At 35.4% G+C, this 18,655-nt stretch overlaps 1 protein-coding gene across 12 annotated transcripts in view; it reads left to right on the top strand.

Moving 5' to 3' along the window:
• The window catches only part of FUT8 (fucosyltransferase 8), a 205,621-nt gene that overhangs the window by 120,871 nt on the left and 66,095 nt on the right, over positions 1–18,655 (top strand). For all 12 annotated transcript variants that reach the window (XM_019641361.1, XM_019641363.1, XM_019641369.1 and 9 more), the window contains one exon: positions 7,275–7,389. In XM_019641361.1, coding sequence (XP_019496906.1) covers positions 7,275–7,389 — 115 coding nt within the window. The remainder of the gene's footprint in view (positions 1–7,274; positions 7,390–18,655) is intronic.

Genomic DNA, 18,655 nt, shown 5'->3' with positions numbered 1-18,655 from the left:
AAGAAAAGGGTCCCCCTTCTCCCCTCCCCCACCCCCCGCCACAACACACACACACACACACCATCCTAATAGGAATGTAGTGGTATGTCATTGTGGTTTTAATTTGCATTTCCATATTAATGAATTTAGGAAGATTATTTTGAGAGCCATGCAAAGAAAAGAAAACCTGGTGCCAGGACATTAGAAGTATTTTTCAAAGGTTTCAATAAGTGATAATGAGCTTCTGGATCTGGGTAGCTGCAGTAGAGATAGTGAGAAAGGATTAAAGTGTGAAAAATAGAAACTGCAGGACTTGTGTTGACAGATCTGATATAGGGGGATAGGGGAGTCCAGGCAATTGAGTACTTGTATTTTAATAGGAGGATAGCTTTTATAAGTGGAGATTATTGGTTTTTATATAGTCATTTGTCTTTTTTTCCCTGACAAATCGTAATCTCCTGAGGACTGGAACTCTAACTTAAACATGTCTACCCTACATTGCTAAGCACTCACTACTTAGTTAGCCTTCAGTAAGTTAATGTCTTTTTTATTGGGAAGGGAGGGGCCAGGTATCTGTATTCTTTGATTATCCCACACTCTACTTTTTGCCTTTTTGTAAGAATAAAATCTTGTTCCATTGAAGGATTTTTGGAAATTATGCAACTAAATAAAATTATGTAATTGTGGTCAAAATATTCTTCAGCAGTTGAGAATCCTCAAAGTTGTGAAGTGCAAGCTGTAGGAGAAAAGTCATTTACCCCTGAATAAAACTGGATGAAAGCTCCAGTCAAGTGGGTTCTGCAAAAGTGAGAGTATTTGTTAGAAGTTAAGGAGTGTATAGAAGAGGCAATGGAGGTGGGGATCGACAATAAATCATTATCAGGGTCATGCTGATAGGAAGCATGGGATTAGAAGAAAACCTGATTGAAGGATTTTTATACTCAGTATCCTTAACTTCATGTTTGATTCACTTTGGAGGATTTAAGTGATCCTGTATTTAAAAGTAGTCTTAAGACACAATTATACATGAATCCTTAAAAATATCAGTGTTTCTGATTTGGAGTCTAGTTCTGATACTAAGCTGGAGAATGTACTTTTATTTAATTGAATGTGCATGATAAAAAATACTGTTGCTTACTAAATATTCTAATCATTTGTCTATATTTCATGTCATATTGACTTTAATAAATGCTATTTCCTTCACCTTGGAATTTTCTTGCTTGAATTACATCTGCTTTCTGCTGGCCCTCAGGGAATTTCTCTCTTGAGCATTTTGAATCAGATATAAACAAAATGCTCTCCTTGTGGTTCTTCAGTAGCATAATTGAGGTAGGCTAGAACATTTAAAAACTTTTGGGAATAGTAAAATGTAAAAATAGAAAAGTTAACAGAAAATACAAAGAACATAAATGTAGCCCAGCTTTTGAAATAGAGGATTTGTTGCCTGTCATAGTTGGCTTGCTGTCGACAGTCATAGATTCTGTTCTATTCTACCAGTAGTCTTCAGGCATCTGCCCCCTACTCTGAAATTACTAGCTCCATTCTGCTGGTATTTTTCCTGGGTTTGTGTTTCCGTGGCATTGACCTGGTCTCATACCAGGCCTTTAGATTGACTACCCACCTCCTATATTTTTTTATATATTCATAGTCAAAACCAGCACAGTCAATATTCCAGCTTTTGGGACATTTCTAGGTTTGATTTCAGAGTGGAGTCACTAAAAACCTGAGCATTTCTATAGAATAGTTTTCAGTCATGATGTTTCCCCATAATAGGCCACAACAGAAACTCAGATTATTTTCATGTCTTTGGTCAAAAGATGATAAATTTTGCAGGATGGTAACTTTTAAACATTATTGAATCATCAAAGAACTAGCGTGGATTTAAGGTCTTTCCTGCACTTGTCTTCCTTATTGAGAACAGAGACTATGTCATGTCATGGTCTCCAATGGGGAAGCCAAGAAAAAAATGTTTAACGAGCAAACTTACTTTTAGTTGACTATTGGAATAGAATGATTCATATTGAGGCTTTGTTTTATTGTAAAAATTAGTGTGTACCCTTTTTTTTTGGTGTTTGACTTCCTAGTTATAAGCTTGGTTATTCATTCCACTTTCTTGACAGAGATTGGGATGAATGTGAATAATTAATTGCTAAGACTTAGTACTGGTATACCTCGGTAAAAACATTCACTTTTATGTTTTTACTCTTCTAATTTATTAAAAAATACAGAGATCAGCTTTCATTCCCAATGGTAAAGAAATGGATTGATTATTATGATATGAAAGCGTAAACCATGCCAATTTTTATATTTCAAAGAATTGTCCTCTTTAAATTAGACCTAATGTAGTTTTTACATGCTTGAGGCTATATAATTATTGTCAATGAAATATAGTGCTGTTTTTCTATGTGTATGTGTATGCTTGATTTAATCATGTAAAGCCATATAGAATATATTGAATTTCCTTTTTTCCTTCAACAGGCATTTGCTAATAGAATGTTTTTTTTTTATCCCACTGTACTACATCTCCAGAAACAATACTGCTACTTAAAGTTGAGGCTTGCAACAGGTTTTGTGATCACTCCTGTTTGATGGGTAGGAAAAAGCGAATGACAACATTTGGATTTGATGAAACCTATGACATAAAAAATAGAGTGATGAGAGAGAGTCTTTTAAAACTGAGCAAATAATTTAAACTTCCAGCTTAGCCCTATAACTCAATTATAATTAAAGACTTTTTGTGTGTTTCCATGACCAACTTACACAATTTCCTATGGATGGTGACATTTCCCCCAGTAACTATAAAAGAATACTGTAGGCTACGTAATAGTACACAGGGGCTTCAGTTTTCTAATTTGGATAGACTTACAAGTTAAAATGCTGTTCAGGGGGTAAGACTGCAAGTTAATTGCTGAAGAAGGCAGTAGGTTTGGTTTTTCCAACTAAAATTACTCTTTTTCATAAAAAGAAAATGTTTTGGATCTTAGGTGAGGTAATAAATATAAAAAAGATAAAGCATCACGTATTGGACTCTTGCCCTGTTTAAAAAGGGTAAACATGGAAATAGTCAAGCTGCAAAGTGTCTTGTGTATGGAGAATGCTGACATGTTAAACAAATGCCTAAGAGACTTCACAGATGGCTCTGTTGTTCCAAAGCATTGTGTAAAGCTGTTCCACTATTAGTTGGGTGGCTATTCTAAACTGTGGCTCTAATTTTTAATTTTATTTGTGTATTATTAATAGTTTTGCTTTATTCAAAGGGACTGTTACCAGGTATTCTCTGTTAATTGTGTACAGTTCTAATTGTTTTCTATGAGAGTAAATAAGCTTTTAGTTTTTCCTGTGGGCAGACATTGCTTTGTTACTAAATGGTTTAATATCTAGTTAAGAACCAGGAATAAAAGAGAACTAAAGAGTATGTCATGTACTCCTAGATAAGTCACAATTTTGGAGGGCTGTTTTCATCATCTGTGAAATGAGTGCTCACTGATCAGTCCTCTTCTTCAGGGTGTTATAAGGCACTAGGTATTGGATCATTTTTCTGACTAACTTTAGTACCACATATTACTGTCACCTACACCCAATGGATCCTTTCTCTTAGTTGTAGAATTATTAGTAGGTATTCTTCAACACAAAGTAAAAGCTCTGAAACAACTCTCTGAGACATTCTAGTATAAATAGCAGTGTCTTAGTCTGCTCAGGCTGTTACAACAAAAATACCAAAGACTGGGTAGCTTATAAAGAACAGAAACTTATTTCTCACCATTCTGGAGACTGGGAAGTCCAAGATCAAGGTGCCGGCAGATTTTGGTGTCTGGTGAGGGGCCAGCGGGCCACCCCTATAATATTATTATTATTATTATTATTATTATTATTATTATTATTATTTTATAATACTTACTTTGAAATGAAATTATTTAGTCTCAGAGATGTCAAAATAACTTTCCTAGGACACAAAGCTAGTAAGAGGTAGGGCTAAAACTGGGAAATAGGTCTGTCTGTCTCTAGTTCATAGACAGCTCCTTTTTACTGTGTCCTCATATGGCGGAATGGGCTTCGGAGTTCAGTGGGGTTTCTTTTACGAGTACTAATCCCATTCATAAGGGTTCTACCCTCATGACCTAAGCACCTCCCAAGGGCCCCACCTTTTAATACCATCACATTGGACATTAAGTTTCAATATGTGAATTTGGGGGTGGAGACAGATATTCAGTCTACAGCAACTAGCCACCACATATATTACTATTTTCTATGTATTATCACTAATCATTTTTTTAAAAAAACTATATGGAAGGTATTATAATACTTATTATTATTTTTTTAAAGAAATTGTATTGGAGAACAGTGTGTTTTTCAGGACCCATCAGCTCCAAGTCAAGTAGTTAGTTGTCTTCCATCTAGTTGTGGAGGGCGCAGCTCAGCTCCAAGTCCATTCACTGTTTTTAATCTGTATATTTGTGGGGTGTGCAGCCCACCACCCCATATGAGAGTTGAACTGGCAACCTTGTTGTTCAGAGCATGCGATAACCAACTGAGCCATCCGGCCACCCACCGGCAGCTCAGCTCAAGTCATTGTCTTCAAGTCTAGTTGTGGAGGGCGCTGCTCACTGGCTTATGTGGGAATTGAACCAGCAACCTTGTTGTTCAAAGTATGCGTTCTAACCAACTGAGCCGCCGAGCAGCCCCTATAATACTTATTTTTAAATGAAATAATTTAGTCTCAGAGATGTCAAAATAACTTTCCTAGGACACAAAGCTAGTAAGAGGTAAAGCTAAAACTGGGAAATAGGTCTGTCTGGCTCTAAAAGCTCTTTTCTCCTCTTATTCAGACTTTCTGATTTTGCACATTTACATTGAACAGAGTCAACATTTTTGTACTCCAGACCTTTTACTTTGATATTTTTTAGTGTAGTAGTTAAAAGCCAAGCTTTAGAATCACACTGCTTGGGTTTGACCCCCCACTCTGTCTTTTTGAACTTTGTGACTTCGAGCAAATTATTTAATCTCGCAATGCCTCACATTCCTTCTAATTTATATGGTAGTTATGAGGATTAAAGGAAATAATGAAAAGCATCTAGAATAGGTTTCTGGTAAGACATCAATACCTATTAATTGTTCTTATTATTTAGCATTACAGTCAGTGTTCTCTAAGTACTTTTTGAACCTTCAGCTAATGCTTTATGTTTTTAGTTAATACCTTTATTGTAGGTAATTTCTAAAAGTGTGTGTATGATGTATTTTATTTATACATATACTTTTTTGACAAATAGAAATAAATTTATAACTATAATTTTCACAAGCAAATAACACATACTTATAAACATTTCTTGAACTGAAGAGTTAGCACAAAGTATAGAGACAAATGTAGAGAAAGGAAGAAGCTAGAGTCGTAACTAGTTATAGATTATTCCCCAAAACTTTCTACCACAAAATTGGATTTGTGAAAGGTAAACATTATCAATATTGTCTCATCTAACATTTTTGAAATTTTTCTTTTGCTACTTTTCATTTATGTACCTATTTAAAGATACTTATTGAACATTTTCTGTGTGACTGGTACTATTTTAAATGATGATTAAAAAAATAATAATAAAAATAAAAACCCTGTTCTCCTGGAGCTTAAATTCTAGTAGGGGGATAAAGATAATAAAGTAAGAAAGTAATGATGTATATTAGAAGACGATAATTGCTTAGAGAAAAATAAAGCAGTGAAAGAGGAGAGGGAAAACCCAGGAATAAATGGTGATGGTGACTGAGTGTTGAATTTTTAAGTGGGATAAGCCTGGAAAAGCCTTATGGAGAAGGTCATATATGAGCAAAGACTTGAAGTACGTTTGGATGAGCCACATGGTTGGGTATCTGGGAAATGAGCGTTCAAGGAGAGGGAAGAGCAAACGCAAAGGCCCTGGAGTAGCAACAGGCCGGGCATGTTCAGGGATTGGTGACAGACTGTGTGGCTGAAGTAGAGTGAGCAGGGAAAACAGTAGTAGGAGATGGAATCAAAGAAGTAGTGGAGCCATGGTGTCTGGGTCCCCGTAGGTCAAATAATAACTTTGGGTTTGACTGAGTGAGATGACTAGCCATTCAATGTTAAGAGCAAAGGAGTAGCATTATATGACTGAATTTTTAACAGGATATGGCTGCTGTACTGAGATTGGGCTATAGAGGTAGGCAAGGGTGGAAACAGGGTGTAGACCTGTTCAGAGGCGACTGGAATAAAATTAAGGTGAGAAAAGATGGTGGCTTCGTTGGTGGCTCAGTGCTCACTGGTAGCAAGCAATTCCAGTGGTGATATGTGGTAAGAAATTGACTAAATGTTTGCTGACAAATTGGTGGAGGGTGTTAGAGAAAGACAGGAGTCATGCTTTCTACTTTTTTTTAATCGGTAAATGCAAGTCATGGCTTTTATTTAATACAATATGAATAAAACCATCTGTATCGGCCCTAAATTTCCTCTTCCTAGATTATTGGGTATTTTAGTTTACTTTGCGGGAAATCCACCATGTTATAATTGAAAGTACTGATGTCACACAAAAGAGGGAAAGCATCTTAACAATCACTTTATTAGTTTGGACCAAGCATTATCAAATTATGGCCCAAGGGCCAAATCTGGCTCATAGCTTACTTTTCTGAATAAAGTTTTATTTGTGCACAGACACATCCATTTATTTACATATTGTCTATGGCAGCTTTCCTGCTATAAAAGCAACAGAGGCCCACAAAGCCTAAACTATTTACTACCTGGCCCTTTACAGAAAAGAGTTTGCTGACCCTTAGTTTAGACCATAGTTTAATAAGAGTTGTGTCAAAATTTTTCTCTGATCTTTTTCTAACCACTCAGTGTTAAAGTATAAAGAGAAAATTGAAGAGGGGACATGAAATGACAGTAGAGAACAAAAAAATGCAATATTCAAACATTGGCATTGACTGATTTCTCTTCCTTATGTTAATTTAATCTCCCTATTTTTTTGCCAAGAGTATCCACTCCTCTCTGGTCTTCGTAGTGCTCTGTGTTTGGGAATAAGCATAGCTGACTGGCCTGGGGAGGTAGGGATGGGGGCGGGGAAGAGCAGAGAGGGAGGTTTTTCTCAACAGTAAAAGTTTACAGTAGGAATGAATCTTGGGTGTTAGAGACTAATTGTTGAATTTCACAGCCTTGATAGAAAATAAAAGTATCTGCATCAGTGTAAGCATCAATCTTTATAAAGAATTTGATTATTTCCTTATGAATGTGTAGTCCTATGATGAAGTACAAATAAATAAGACCTCCAATGTTGTAATGTTGTTTACTTTTATAGGTCTATAATGACAGATCTACACTACCTCAAACAAACAGATGGAGCAGGTGACTGGCGGGAAAAAGAGGCCAAAGATCTGACAGAGCTGGTCCAGCGAAGAATAATGTATCTTCAGGTAAGAAGGTTAGGTTAAGAAATAAACTTGAGTGAAAAAAGAAGGGAAACTATAATGTAAAAGTAAGAGTTGTTACTGGTTTTTAGTCTTCCTAGCCCTTGCTTTTTGAGACTGTTTACTCACTCATTTCACATATTTATTCAGAAAAGTTCCTTGAGTGTAATACATAGATGGCTAAAACAAGGCTCCTGCCCTAAAGAGGGCTACTTCTGAGACACACACACACACACACACACACACACACACACACACANCACACACACACACACACACACACACACACACTCACACACACTCACAGTACAAAATAGAATGTGCTACTTTTTATACAAGAGATATAGATAAAATGCTCATTGGAGGAAAGAGATGTCAGGGATAGCTTTATGGAAAGCGTATTATTTGAACTAAATTGTAAAGGATGATCAGGCAGGATTTAGACACACAAACATGGAGAAGAACACACTAGCTGAAGCATATGATGTAAGTAATGGTCCACAGCTGGGAAAGAGCAATACGGAAACCCAGTGAGAGATGGGATGTTTTAGTTTGTCTGGAGTTTTGGGTTATGTGAAAAGGAGGGATGGAAAATAAGCTGGGAAAAGGTAGGTTTGGGAGCCAGATTGTGGAGGCCCTTGGGCATAAACAGTAAGTGGTTTTATTACTGTTAAGAAATATTTTATTTCTTGTATAAAATCATTATAAAAACAAATAGGAAATAGAAATCAAGGGTGAACTCCAAGTCCCAGGCCATTTTAAATTTATTATTTTCATTTTTTGGTATTCTCTTCTAGTTATTAATATGCGTACCCAATCTTACATATTTGTGAGGATAGAATTGATTTACTTTTTATTTTTTTCTTCATCTGCTGTAAGCTTTCTTTCTGTTTTGGAGTCACAACTTACTTTTGATAGGTATTTAGACGTAGGAGTGGCGCGATGAGAGTGGTGCATTAGTGATATTAATACGAAAGTAATATTTTGGTTGAACTGTGTTAGTATTGGAAGAGAGCAGAAACAAGGAGACCATATAGGATATAGGACTAGACAGCAGGTGAGAAATATTGAGGTAGGTGGCAGTTTGCACTGGAAATGAAGAGACAAATTTGAAAGAGATTGAGAAGATAGAATTGATAGGCCTTTCCAAGTAGGTGAAAGAGCTGAAATGACTGGGATAATGGAGGCATCATTAACTGATAAGGAACTTAAAGGTAGAATATAGTCTTTAGGGAAAAACAGTGAATTAGTAAGGAGAAGTCTTAACACACAAGAAGTTTAAATGACATGCGTATCCTTTCTAATACTAGTGATGGTATAGTTTCTGTGTACAATCACTCTTCTTTCAAAGTTCAAGTGTCTTATAAAAGCAAAATAATAGCCAGTGCCTTGGTTTTGTATATTTTAAGGTACACATTTTCTTATACTTAAATAGGAAAAAATAGAAAATCAAGTGTTTAAAGAGATCATTAAAAACCAGACTGATCTTGGCATGCTGTCTTAGTCTCATACTCCCATGGTCATTCATCAGAGGTGTCTGCAGAATGAGAAACACTTGCCCCCTGTAGGGAAGAGGTAATTATCTCCTATCAACTAGAACCTCATTCAATGAACTATAAACAGCTGGTGGTGCAGAACTATCATCTTCATTTAAAATGGAAATAACTATGGTTCTGAGTTTCTTCTATTTCTATGTATTCATTAAATTTTCACCCAACAAAAATTATACTTAAACTATGATTTAGTCATAGTTCAGCTCTCCGCTCTATAACAACTACCTGCCACCTGCTTTAGTATTTATTTTCCTCTTGGTTTTTTAACTGACCAAGTACCCGTAGTGCAAATTTCATCCTAAATGTGCTGATTTCTCCTGTTCTGTATTAGAGATTTCACTTGTTAAGTCATGTGAATGATTTAAAACTAATTGGCTTTATAATCTTTTAGGCTATAGCAAAACAGCATTTCAGTTGGATCTTAAGTTCAGTTTCAAATATTATATTTAGTAAATTATTACTTTCATGCTTTTCTCTTTTTTTCCATTGAAAAAGTAATTTTTAATATTCAAGGAGATGGGGAAAGTCTCAGTTAAAAAAACATATTTTAGAAAAATATTTTTCTTTAATTATTTAATGTACTCATGATCATTTTTTCTATCTAGTCTAAAAGTTATTTGAAGTCAAGAACTATATTTTTAACATTTTATTTGTTAGAGGTTAAAGATGCCACTCACTCTTCATCTTCTCTGGATAGAGGTGAATAAGGGTCCTTTCTTCCATCCCAACAAAATTAAACATATATATTTGGAAGGAATGCTTTGGAATATTTGTTCCCAGAGTATTTTAAAGCACAACAGCTACTATAAAAAGAATGATTTGTCACTGTTTTAATAAAATGGTGTAGAAAGTTTATCAAAAGAGTTGAGCTATTTGTACAGATTTTTAAAGGTGATTACATTGTTTTACCACTGCATCTTTTCTTGGTATTCGAATCTATTGGTATTCTCACACTGTTACTTTAAGTGAAATATTAGTGTAAAAAGGCTATGTAAGCAACTTAAATTCTGAAAGACTTCCAGAGGGCTTAGAAAATTAGTATAGTAGGAAATAAAGCTAAAAACTGAGATAAAGAAAAAAAACCATTGACCATTAATACTTGTATTCAAAATAAAAATAAACACTTCATGTAACTTGTTAATGAGATTTTAGAGTGCTGTCCTTGTTTAGCCCATCAGCCAGCAATTATATAAAAGATGATGATAATTTGTATCTGAGTAGGGAATAATAGGGAAAAGATACAATAAAAACATATATTTTAGATATTTTAAACCTGCTTGGGAGACTTTAGTCATTTAAATACCTTATTGTATCCCTGACAAATAATTCAGACTTTATAATTTACTTTCAATGATTGGATTCGGTAGTTGAAAACATTTTCAGTTTTACTAGATTTTTACTCGTACTGAAATTTATCAGTTCTCATTATAACCAACAAACATTTTTTTAAAATTCTGATTTGTTTAAGATATAATGCAAAACCTAGTACAAAGAAAATAACCTAGATTAAGCCTGTCTTAATCCAACAATAGGTTTCATTTTAAATCTAAGCTTTTCTTTATGCAATTCTGTAATCCTTTGAATTGAGCAAATATTATGTCTCATGAAAATCCTGCTTGACTCACAGTCATGTAGTTCTGTTAAGTTTGGTTTCAATTTTAGATTTCTATACATTTATCCTATACCTTAGTATTACTTGGGAGAAGCAATTTCACAAAACATACTGGAAAATAAAAAGGTTCTTAGGGCAGGCAACTGGACAAAGCTCCATGGTTGTCTTAATTAAAATTATTTTCTCTTTAGAGTTGAAGGCCCTGTGGCGTGGTATAAAAAGACTAAACTGACTAAAAGATTATAATAGTCTCATTGAGGACAATCCCTGCTTTGCTATTAGGCTCAAGTAGAATGGACCAAGTAATTCTCTTAAGGTCTTAGTCTTTTATATATTTATCTAAAAAGCTCTTTATCCATAAAGAGAACATGTAATGTTGGGTTGTTTTAAATTCCATTTTGTGCTGGTGTTTACTTTTGTGCTATATAAATCATAACAAATTGTGAAAGTGCTATTATTTATATTTCTCTAGTTTCTGATACTGAGCTCAGGCCCATTTTAAAAGTGCACATTGATGATATTTTTGTTATGAGTCCACATTTTACCATAATGTAAGTCATTTTTGTAGACTTTTGAATGACACGGAAGAGACTCATTTTTCATTATGGTTATTAAGATTTACTTTGTAGTTTCTAATTAGTTCATATTAAATTCTAATAGGTTCATATTAAGTAAATACAATGAAAGAGATCACAGTGCTTTAGTTTCTTTACTTGTTTGGTAAAGTTGGAAGTTGGCAACTATGATAGAGAGCTCCTAGTTAGGGCATATAGATTTTTCTCATTTTAACTTGAAATTATCTGTCTCCTGATACAGGATTTTTTCTGCCTAGCCCCAAAGATAACATTTCAAGCAAAATTTAGACCATTTCAGGTGGAATCTAAGTAAAGTATATAAAAAGTAGTAGTAGTAAAAGATTTTTGTTTGTTTTGGAGGCTTTGTTTTATTTATGTTTTGAATAGGACTTTTACTGGAAATTGATAGGTTAATAGTTTTCCTTTTTTTGAGAGGGAGAGAAAACTAAAAGATGTGAAAATGGAGAACAACTATTTTATTTTTTATGCGATAGAGATTTTTTTCTTTCACTTGAAAATAACAGACTAGTTGGAGATATAGCAATTTTCTCTTTTCCTATATGGATCCAGTGACTGTGGATGGTCTTTGGAATGGAAAGTGGCCAAGGTCATACTAGTAATGCTTTCTTGAGGCTATTAAACATGTATTTTAGATTGTGGAGAGAAGCCCTCCACCCCATACAAGATGTGTCTGACCCCATTATTCTTGGACAGGACAAATTCTTTCAAATAAATTTAAGGCCAGATATGAGGTCTGACAATTAAGATTGCGAACTCATCCTAGAAAAAGTGCTGCATACCTCATTGCTGAATATCACTATGGTCACCTTCAAAGTCCTCCCCTTGGGAAGCTATGCATCGACACCAGCACCTACTCCACCCTTCAAAGCAATTTTGGAACTCGTTTTCTGGAATGGCCATCAGAGCTGTCGTCGTATTACCCTTGATGTCCTGAATGTCATCAAAATGTCTTTCTGTCAATATTTCCTTTATCTTTGGGTAAAGAAAGAAGTCATTGGGGGCCAGATCAGGTGAGGAGGGCAGGTGTTCCAATACAGTTATTTGTTTACTGGCTAAAAACTCTCTCACAGACGGTGCCATGTGAGCTGGTGCATTGTTGTGATGCAAGAGCCATGAGTTTTTGGTGAAAGTTCAGGTCATTTTCGTCTAACGTTTTCATGCAGCCTTTTCAGCACTTCCAAATAGTAGACTTGGTTAACTGTTTGTCTAGTTGGTACAAATTCATAATGAATAATCCCCCTGATAGCTAAAACAGTTAGCAACATCGTCTTGGCTCTTGACTTGGACTGATGGAACTTTTTTGGTCGTTGAGAATTGGCTGACTTCCATTGTGCACTTTGACGCTTTGTTTCAGGGTCGTATTGGTACACCCATATTTCATCACCAGGATAACACGGCCCAAAACATCATCTTGCCTTTCCAAAAGGTCTTGGCAAATTTCAGCTTTCCTTTGCTTTTGTTCATCGGTGAGCTCCTTTGGGACCATTTTTGCACACACCTTTCTCATGCCAAGATTTTCAGTTAAGATTTTTCTAACTGTATCTCTATCAATGTTTACTTGGTCTGCTATGCTTCTCACAGTCAGCTGATTATTTTAACACACAATGTGATGAGTTTTTGCAATGTTTTTGTCAGTCCTGCTTGTTACTGCCCCCCTGACCTCTCTTCTTCAGTGACACATTCTCTCTCCTCAGAAAAACATTTAATCCATGTGTACACTGCTGTTTTCTTCATGGCATTATCTCCATAAACTTTGACTAACATGTCCCTGATTTCACTTCCACTCTTGCCAAGTTTAACAAGAAATTTAATGTTTGTTCGTTGCTCTAATTAAAGCTCAGGCATTCTTGTGACAGCACACAAAAACATGCAACAACAATAATGAATGCCACATAGCAAGACACCGCCACACATTGACCCGAACACAGATGTGAGACACTGATATACCAAGGTTATGAAACCTTAATGAACTGTTTGTACAGTGCTGCCAATGTAAGCACACAGTGGCAAGTTCACAAACTTCATTGTCAGACCTCGTATAACTATAAACTTCATTTGTCTGCTAGTACACTGACCATGAGATCAAACCAAACATCAAGTGTTCTCGGAGTTGTGAAGTGTGTTCTACCTACCTAGTGATTCAGACAGCTGTTGTATTTTTGCCCAACATGGATGAGAACCAAAATAACACCAGAGGTGGTAATAACTGTAACTCATTAGGAATAGTCATTAGCTTAGCTGTGTTAAGATATTTATTAAATAGTTAAAAATAGGGAGAAACTTTCAGGGCCTTTCCCTGTTTGAAAGAAATATTTAGCTTGGGATAAGATCAAATAGAGAAAAGCAAAGTTTCTGAGAACTAAATCCAAAGTGTATACTAAGAAAGAGACTATCTTTCCCAAGATCAAAATGTAAACAGGTTCAGTGAGGAAAGAACAAGAAGTGTTAAGTGGATGTGGTGGCTATGATATGTGTGTGTTACGTGCCTTGAGTTGGCTCTGACTTCTGGTGACTCCATGAATAAGTGATGTCCACAATACCTTGTCCTTAACATCCCTGCTCAGCTCCTATAGACTCATGCCTATGCATCTTTTATGGAGTCAATCCACCTCAAATTTGGTCTTCCCCTTTTCCTGCTGCCTTTTAGTTTCCCAGCATTATTGTCTTTTCCAAAGAACCCTGCCTTCTCATGATGTGTCCAAAGTTAGACAGCTTCAGTTTTCTCATTTTTGCCCCCAGCGATGTTTCAGGCTTAATTTGCTTTAGAACCTATTTGTTCATCTCTCTGGCTGTCCAGGATATCTATAGAGTTCTTCTCCAACACCTTATCTCAGATGACTCAATTTTTTCCTATCAGCCTTCTTCACTGTCCAACTCTCATATCTATACATTGTAATTGGGAATATGGGAGTGTGGATGATCTTAGCCTTGGTCTCTACTGACACATTTTTGCTCTTGGTGATTTTTCCCAATTCTTCCATTGCTGCTTTCCCAAGTCTCAGCCTTCTCTTGATTTCTTGGCTGCAGTCTCCATGTGAATGGATGACTGAACCACGGTAAGCAAAATCTTTAACAATTTCAGTGTCTTCATTGTCTCTGTTAAAGTTGTGTATTTGTTTTATAGTCATGATTTTTGTCTTGATGTTCAAATGCAGCTCTGCTTTGGCACTTCGTTCTTTCACTTTCATCAGAAATCATTGGAAGTCATTGGTACTTTCTGCCAGTAAGATGTTGTCATCTGCATATCTTAAATTATTGATATTTTGTCCACCAATTTTCATTCCTCTTTCCTCTGAGTCCAGCCCTGTTTTCCGTATATGTTCTGTGTACAGATTAAACAAATAGGGAGATAAAATGCACCCTTGTCTTGACACCTTTGCCCATAGGAAACCATTCTGTTTCTTCATATTCTGTCCTGACAGTGGTTTCCTATTCCAATACAGGTTACACATCCGGACTATCAAGTGCTGAGATGAAGTCATTTCTTTCAGAACAACCTATAGGCTTTCATAATTGACATAGTCAAAGGCTTTACTGTAGTCCGTGAAACATAGACTATCATTCTGAAATTCTTTGGAGCACTTCAGTAACCAACAAATGCTCACAGTTAGATCTCGAGTGCCTCTTCCTTTTCTGAATCCAGCTTGAATATCTATAATTTCTTGCTCCCTAAATGGAAGAAGCCTTTGTTGTATCACTTTGAACATCACTTTACTTGCATGGAAAATTAGAGCAATGGTCCTGTAGTTACTGCACTCCTAGGCATTTCCTTTCTTGAAGATTGGGATATATATTGAACATTTCCAATCTGTAGGATATTGTTTTGTTTTCCATATTTTTTGACATATTCTTGTTATGATTTTGACAGATTCAGTCTCTGTGACTTCAAATAATTCTATCGGTATCCCATCTACCCCTGGTGATTTGTTTCTTTCCAATACTCTCAGGGCAGCTTTCATTTTGCTCTCTAGAATTACAGATTCTTCCTTATAGGAACTTTCTGCAAAGGTATCTGTCATACTTTTGTCTTTTCTGTATAGATTTTCAGTATACTGTTTCTGCCTTGTGATTCTTTACTCCTCATCAGATAATGTGCTTCCTTGGTGGTATTTCAGAATTCCTAATCTAGGTTTGAATTTCCCTTACATTTTTTAGATCTTCTGGTAGAGACCTTTTGTTTCTCCCTTTTTGTTGTTCTCTTTTATCTCCTTACATTGACTATTGTGATAGTTCTCTTTGTCTCTAGCGATAATGGCTGAAAACTACATTCAGGATTCTAACCCTGTGCTTCTTATCTTTTACCTTTGTCTCTCACCTGTCTTTAACAAATTTTAATGTTTCTTCTGTCATTCATCTCAATTTTTCTTCCCGTTTTACATCTGGCATTGTCATTTCACACGCTTTCCTAACGATATTCTAGTTTTAGTTCATAGTTCTTCTAGTTCTCAGTCAGTTAAGTTTAACAATGCAAATCTGTTTTATGTGGACTTTAAGTCCATCAGGAATGTGACTTACATTATATTTTGGCACTACAATTTCTTTTAGTGCTGTTCTTCAGCTTTTCTCTAATGTTTGATATAAACAGTTTGTGGTCATGATGACAATCTGCTCCTGGTCTTGTTTTGGCAGAGAGAACACTGCTTCTCCATCTCCTGCTTCCAATTACATAGTCTATTTGTTCTGTTTTGGCCATCTGTTGGCAAGGGTAGCTTTCATGAAATGAAAGAGGGGATTGCTCCACTAGAAGTTGACGAAGGACGAAGGTGGCAATAGAAAGTAAAAAAAGAACATGTATTAAAAATAGTTTTCTAAGCATTAGTAAAAATTGCATTATCTTGAATTCTTATTGATTTTATAGAGCCCTTGCACATAGGAGCATAGGTCTGATTGAATTGTTTGTTTGTTTGTTCGTTGATTTATTCAACAAGTATTTGGATGTACTGGGCATTACGTATGTTGCTAGGGGTATAGTGATAAATCAGACAGACACAGGATGCTGTCTGCCCTCAGGAAGCTTAAAGTCTAGTAACATTTTCAGTATCCCTGAATTAATTATAAACACACACACACACACACACACACACACACACACACACACACACACTGTCACATTCAGTTTTGTTTTAATCCCTACAGTTCTTTGTTTTGATATTTATATTTCTGATTTATTATATAGATCTTTTTACTACTTCCCCTATCTCTAATACACTAATTTTTCCTATAGACTACTTTACCAGTCCTTTTTAAAAAGCTTTTATTATGAAAAATTTCAACATATATAAAAGTGAGAGACTAGTGAACCCCTGTGTACCCATTACCCAGCTTTAACAATTATCAATTTATGGTCAATTTTGTTTCATCTGTACTGCCACCACTCCTTACTATCTCCAGGATCATTTTGAAGGAAATCTCAGACATTTTATCATTTCATTTGTAAATATTTCAGAATGAATTTCTAAAAGATAAAGACACTTTTCTAAAACATAACCATTTAATATTATCACACCTAAGCATACTATAAATAGTTCTTTAATATCATTAAGTAACCAGTCATTGATCAAATTTCCCTAATTGTCAAACATATTTTAATGTGCTTTTAAAAACATTATCTGCAGCGGGATTCTGACAAGGTGTCAGAGTAGGAAGAACCAGAAATGTCTCTCCCCACCTCGACAACAATGCCCTGGCAGAAACTGTCTGACATAACTATTTTGGAACTGGAGTCTGTTGAAGACTTGCAATATCCAGGGAAAAGCTTGGATGGTAATTGCAGTTAATTTTGGTCAATTTCCACTTTTAGCATAGTAGCAGCCATCCATTCATTCCCTAGCCCCAGCAACTGGCAGATAGCTGTGCATGTATTCCTGAAATGCAAGGATGGTTCAACATATGAAAATTGATCAATGGACATGCCTCATCAACAAAAGAAAACACCACATGATCATCTTAATTGATGCAGAAAAAGGATTTGACAAAATTCAACTCCTTTTCATGATAAAAAAGACTCAACAAAATAGGAATAGAAGGAAACTACCTCAACATGAGAAAAGCCAGTTTTTGGGTTTTTTTGTATACTGATTTTGTATCCTACAACTTTGCTAAACTGACGTATTAGTTCTAGTAGGTTTTTTTGTAGATACCATCAGATTTTCTGCATAGATTATCAGGTTATATGCAAATAAACACTTCTTCATTTCCAATCTGGATGCCATTTTGCATCCAGTCTTTTAATAGTTATTCACTTTATTTAAATAGTGTAATTTACTATTAGCATAATGTATAGTAAACCAAAATTTAGTTCGTTCTTTTTAAAATCTTTCTTAAAGTCTAATTTGGGACTTTAAGTCCTACAAGAGGGGGTTTGAAACATCTGTGCTAATATAAGCACTTTTCATTTTACTTACTCTTTGATTTCTTGCGTGCTGGAGGTAGAGTTAATAAAATAAGGGTTAATAAAATTTTCTTTTAGTTCACAATTTTCTTCTGTTTTACACCACAGAAAAATTCTACTCGTATATTTGGGTTATCATTGTCATGCTATCACAAGAGGCTCTAATAGAAAGATTAAGATGCAGATAGAAAAAAGAAGCACATAGAGATTTCCATATTGAGAAGTAGGGAGTCACTGACTATATCTGAAGGGTAGCGATAGGGTCATTATTTTTACCATTGTTTGTTACTGTTTTCTCTCAACTATTTCCTGTTTTTGCCATATCTTCTATATTTTTATTGGCATAACTGTTGTTCATTGTTAAACAATCTATATCACCTATGAAAATCCAACACTTTTATATGCACACATACCATCATTTCTTTTATCAAGTTAAAGCATATCAGAGCCTGTCTAGGATTGCTGGAGGATTCTAGTTAATGTTCTGCCAATAAAATAACCCAGTGGCTTTGGATATTTCTCTTGCTCAGATCTACCTGAGGATGGTGGTTTTTTGCTTTTTTTTTTTTTTCTTATTTAGAGGGATTTTTTTGGTTTCATTTTGAGTTTTGGTATGAATTCTCTTCCCCTGGAGTGATTACAGTAGCTGGACTTGCTGGGTTTGGAAGTGTTAGAGCTAGTAAAGGAGAACGTATCTTGAAGCTGCAAGTTTCATCAGAAATAAAGGGGTTCTTATAGTATGCCATGTGAGAAGGTTGATTGTTTAAATGGTTAGGGATAGGATAGATAGTATGATTAGCTTTGCAACCAAAGGACCCACTGCCCTGTCCCTTGTACTTATATAATGGATGAAAAAGAAAATAAAGCTGAACCCTAAGAGAAAGCTTTGAATATAAGGAGTCTTTCCTTTGTTCAAAGCCTACATCCCATAGAACAGCGGTTCTCAACCTATGGTTCGTGACCCCTTTGGTGGTTGAACGACCCTTTCACAGGGGTTGCCTAAGACCATCGGAAAACAAAAAGATATTTACATTACGATTTATAACAGTAGCAAAATTACAGTTATAGAGTAGCAATGAAAATAATTTTATGGTTGGGGGTCACCACAACATGAGGAACT

The sequence above is a fragment of the Hipposideros armiger genome, unplaced genomic scaffold (genome assembly GCF_001890085.2).
Source record: "Hipposideros armiger isolate ML-2016 unplaced genomic scaffold, ASM189008v1 scaffold_59, whole genome shotgun sequence".
Taxonomy (NCBI): Eukaryota; Metazoa; Chordata; class Mammalia; order Chiroptera; family Hipposideridae; genus Hipposideros; species Hipposideros armiger.
The sequence above is the reverse complement of the archived record's forward strand: the minus strand, read 5'-3'. Positions and strand labels throughout refer to the sequence as shown.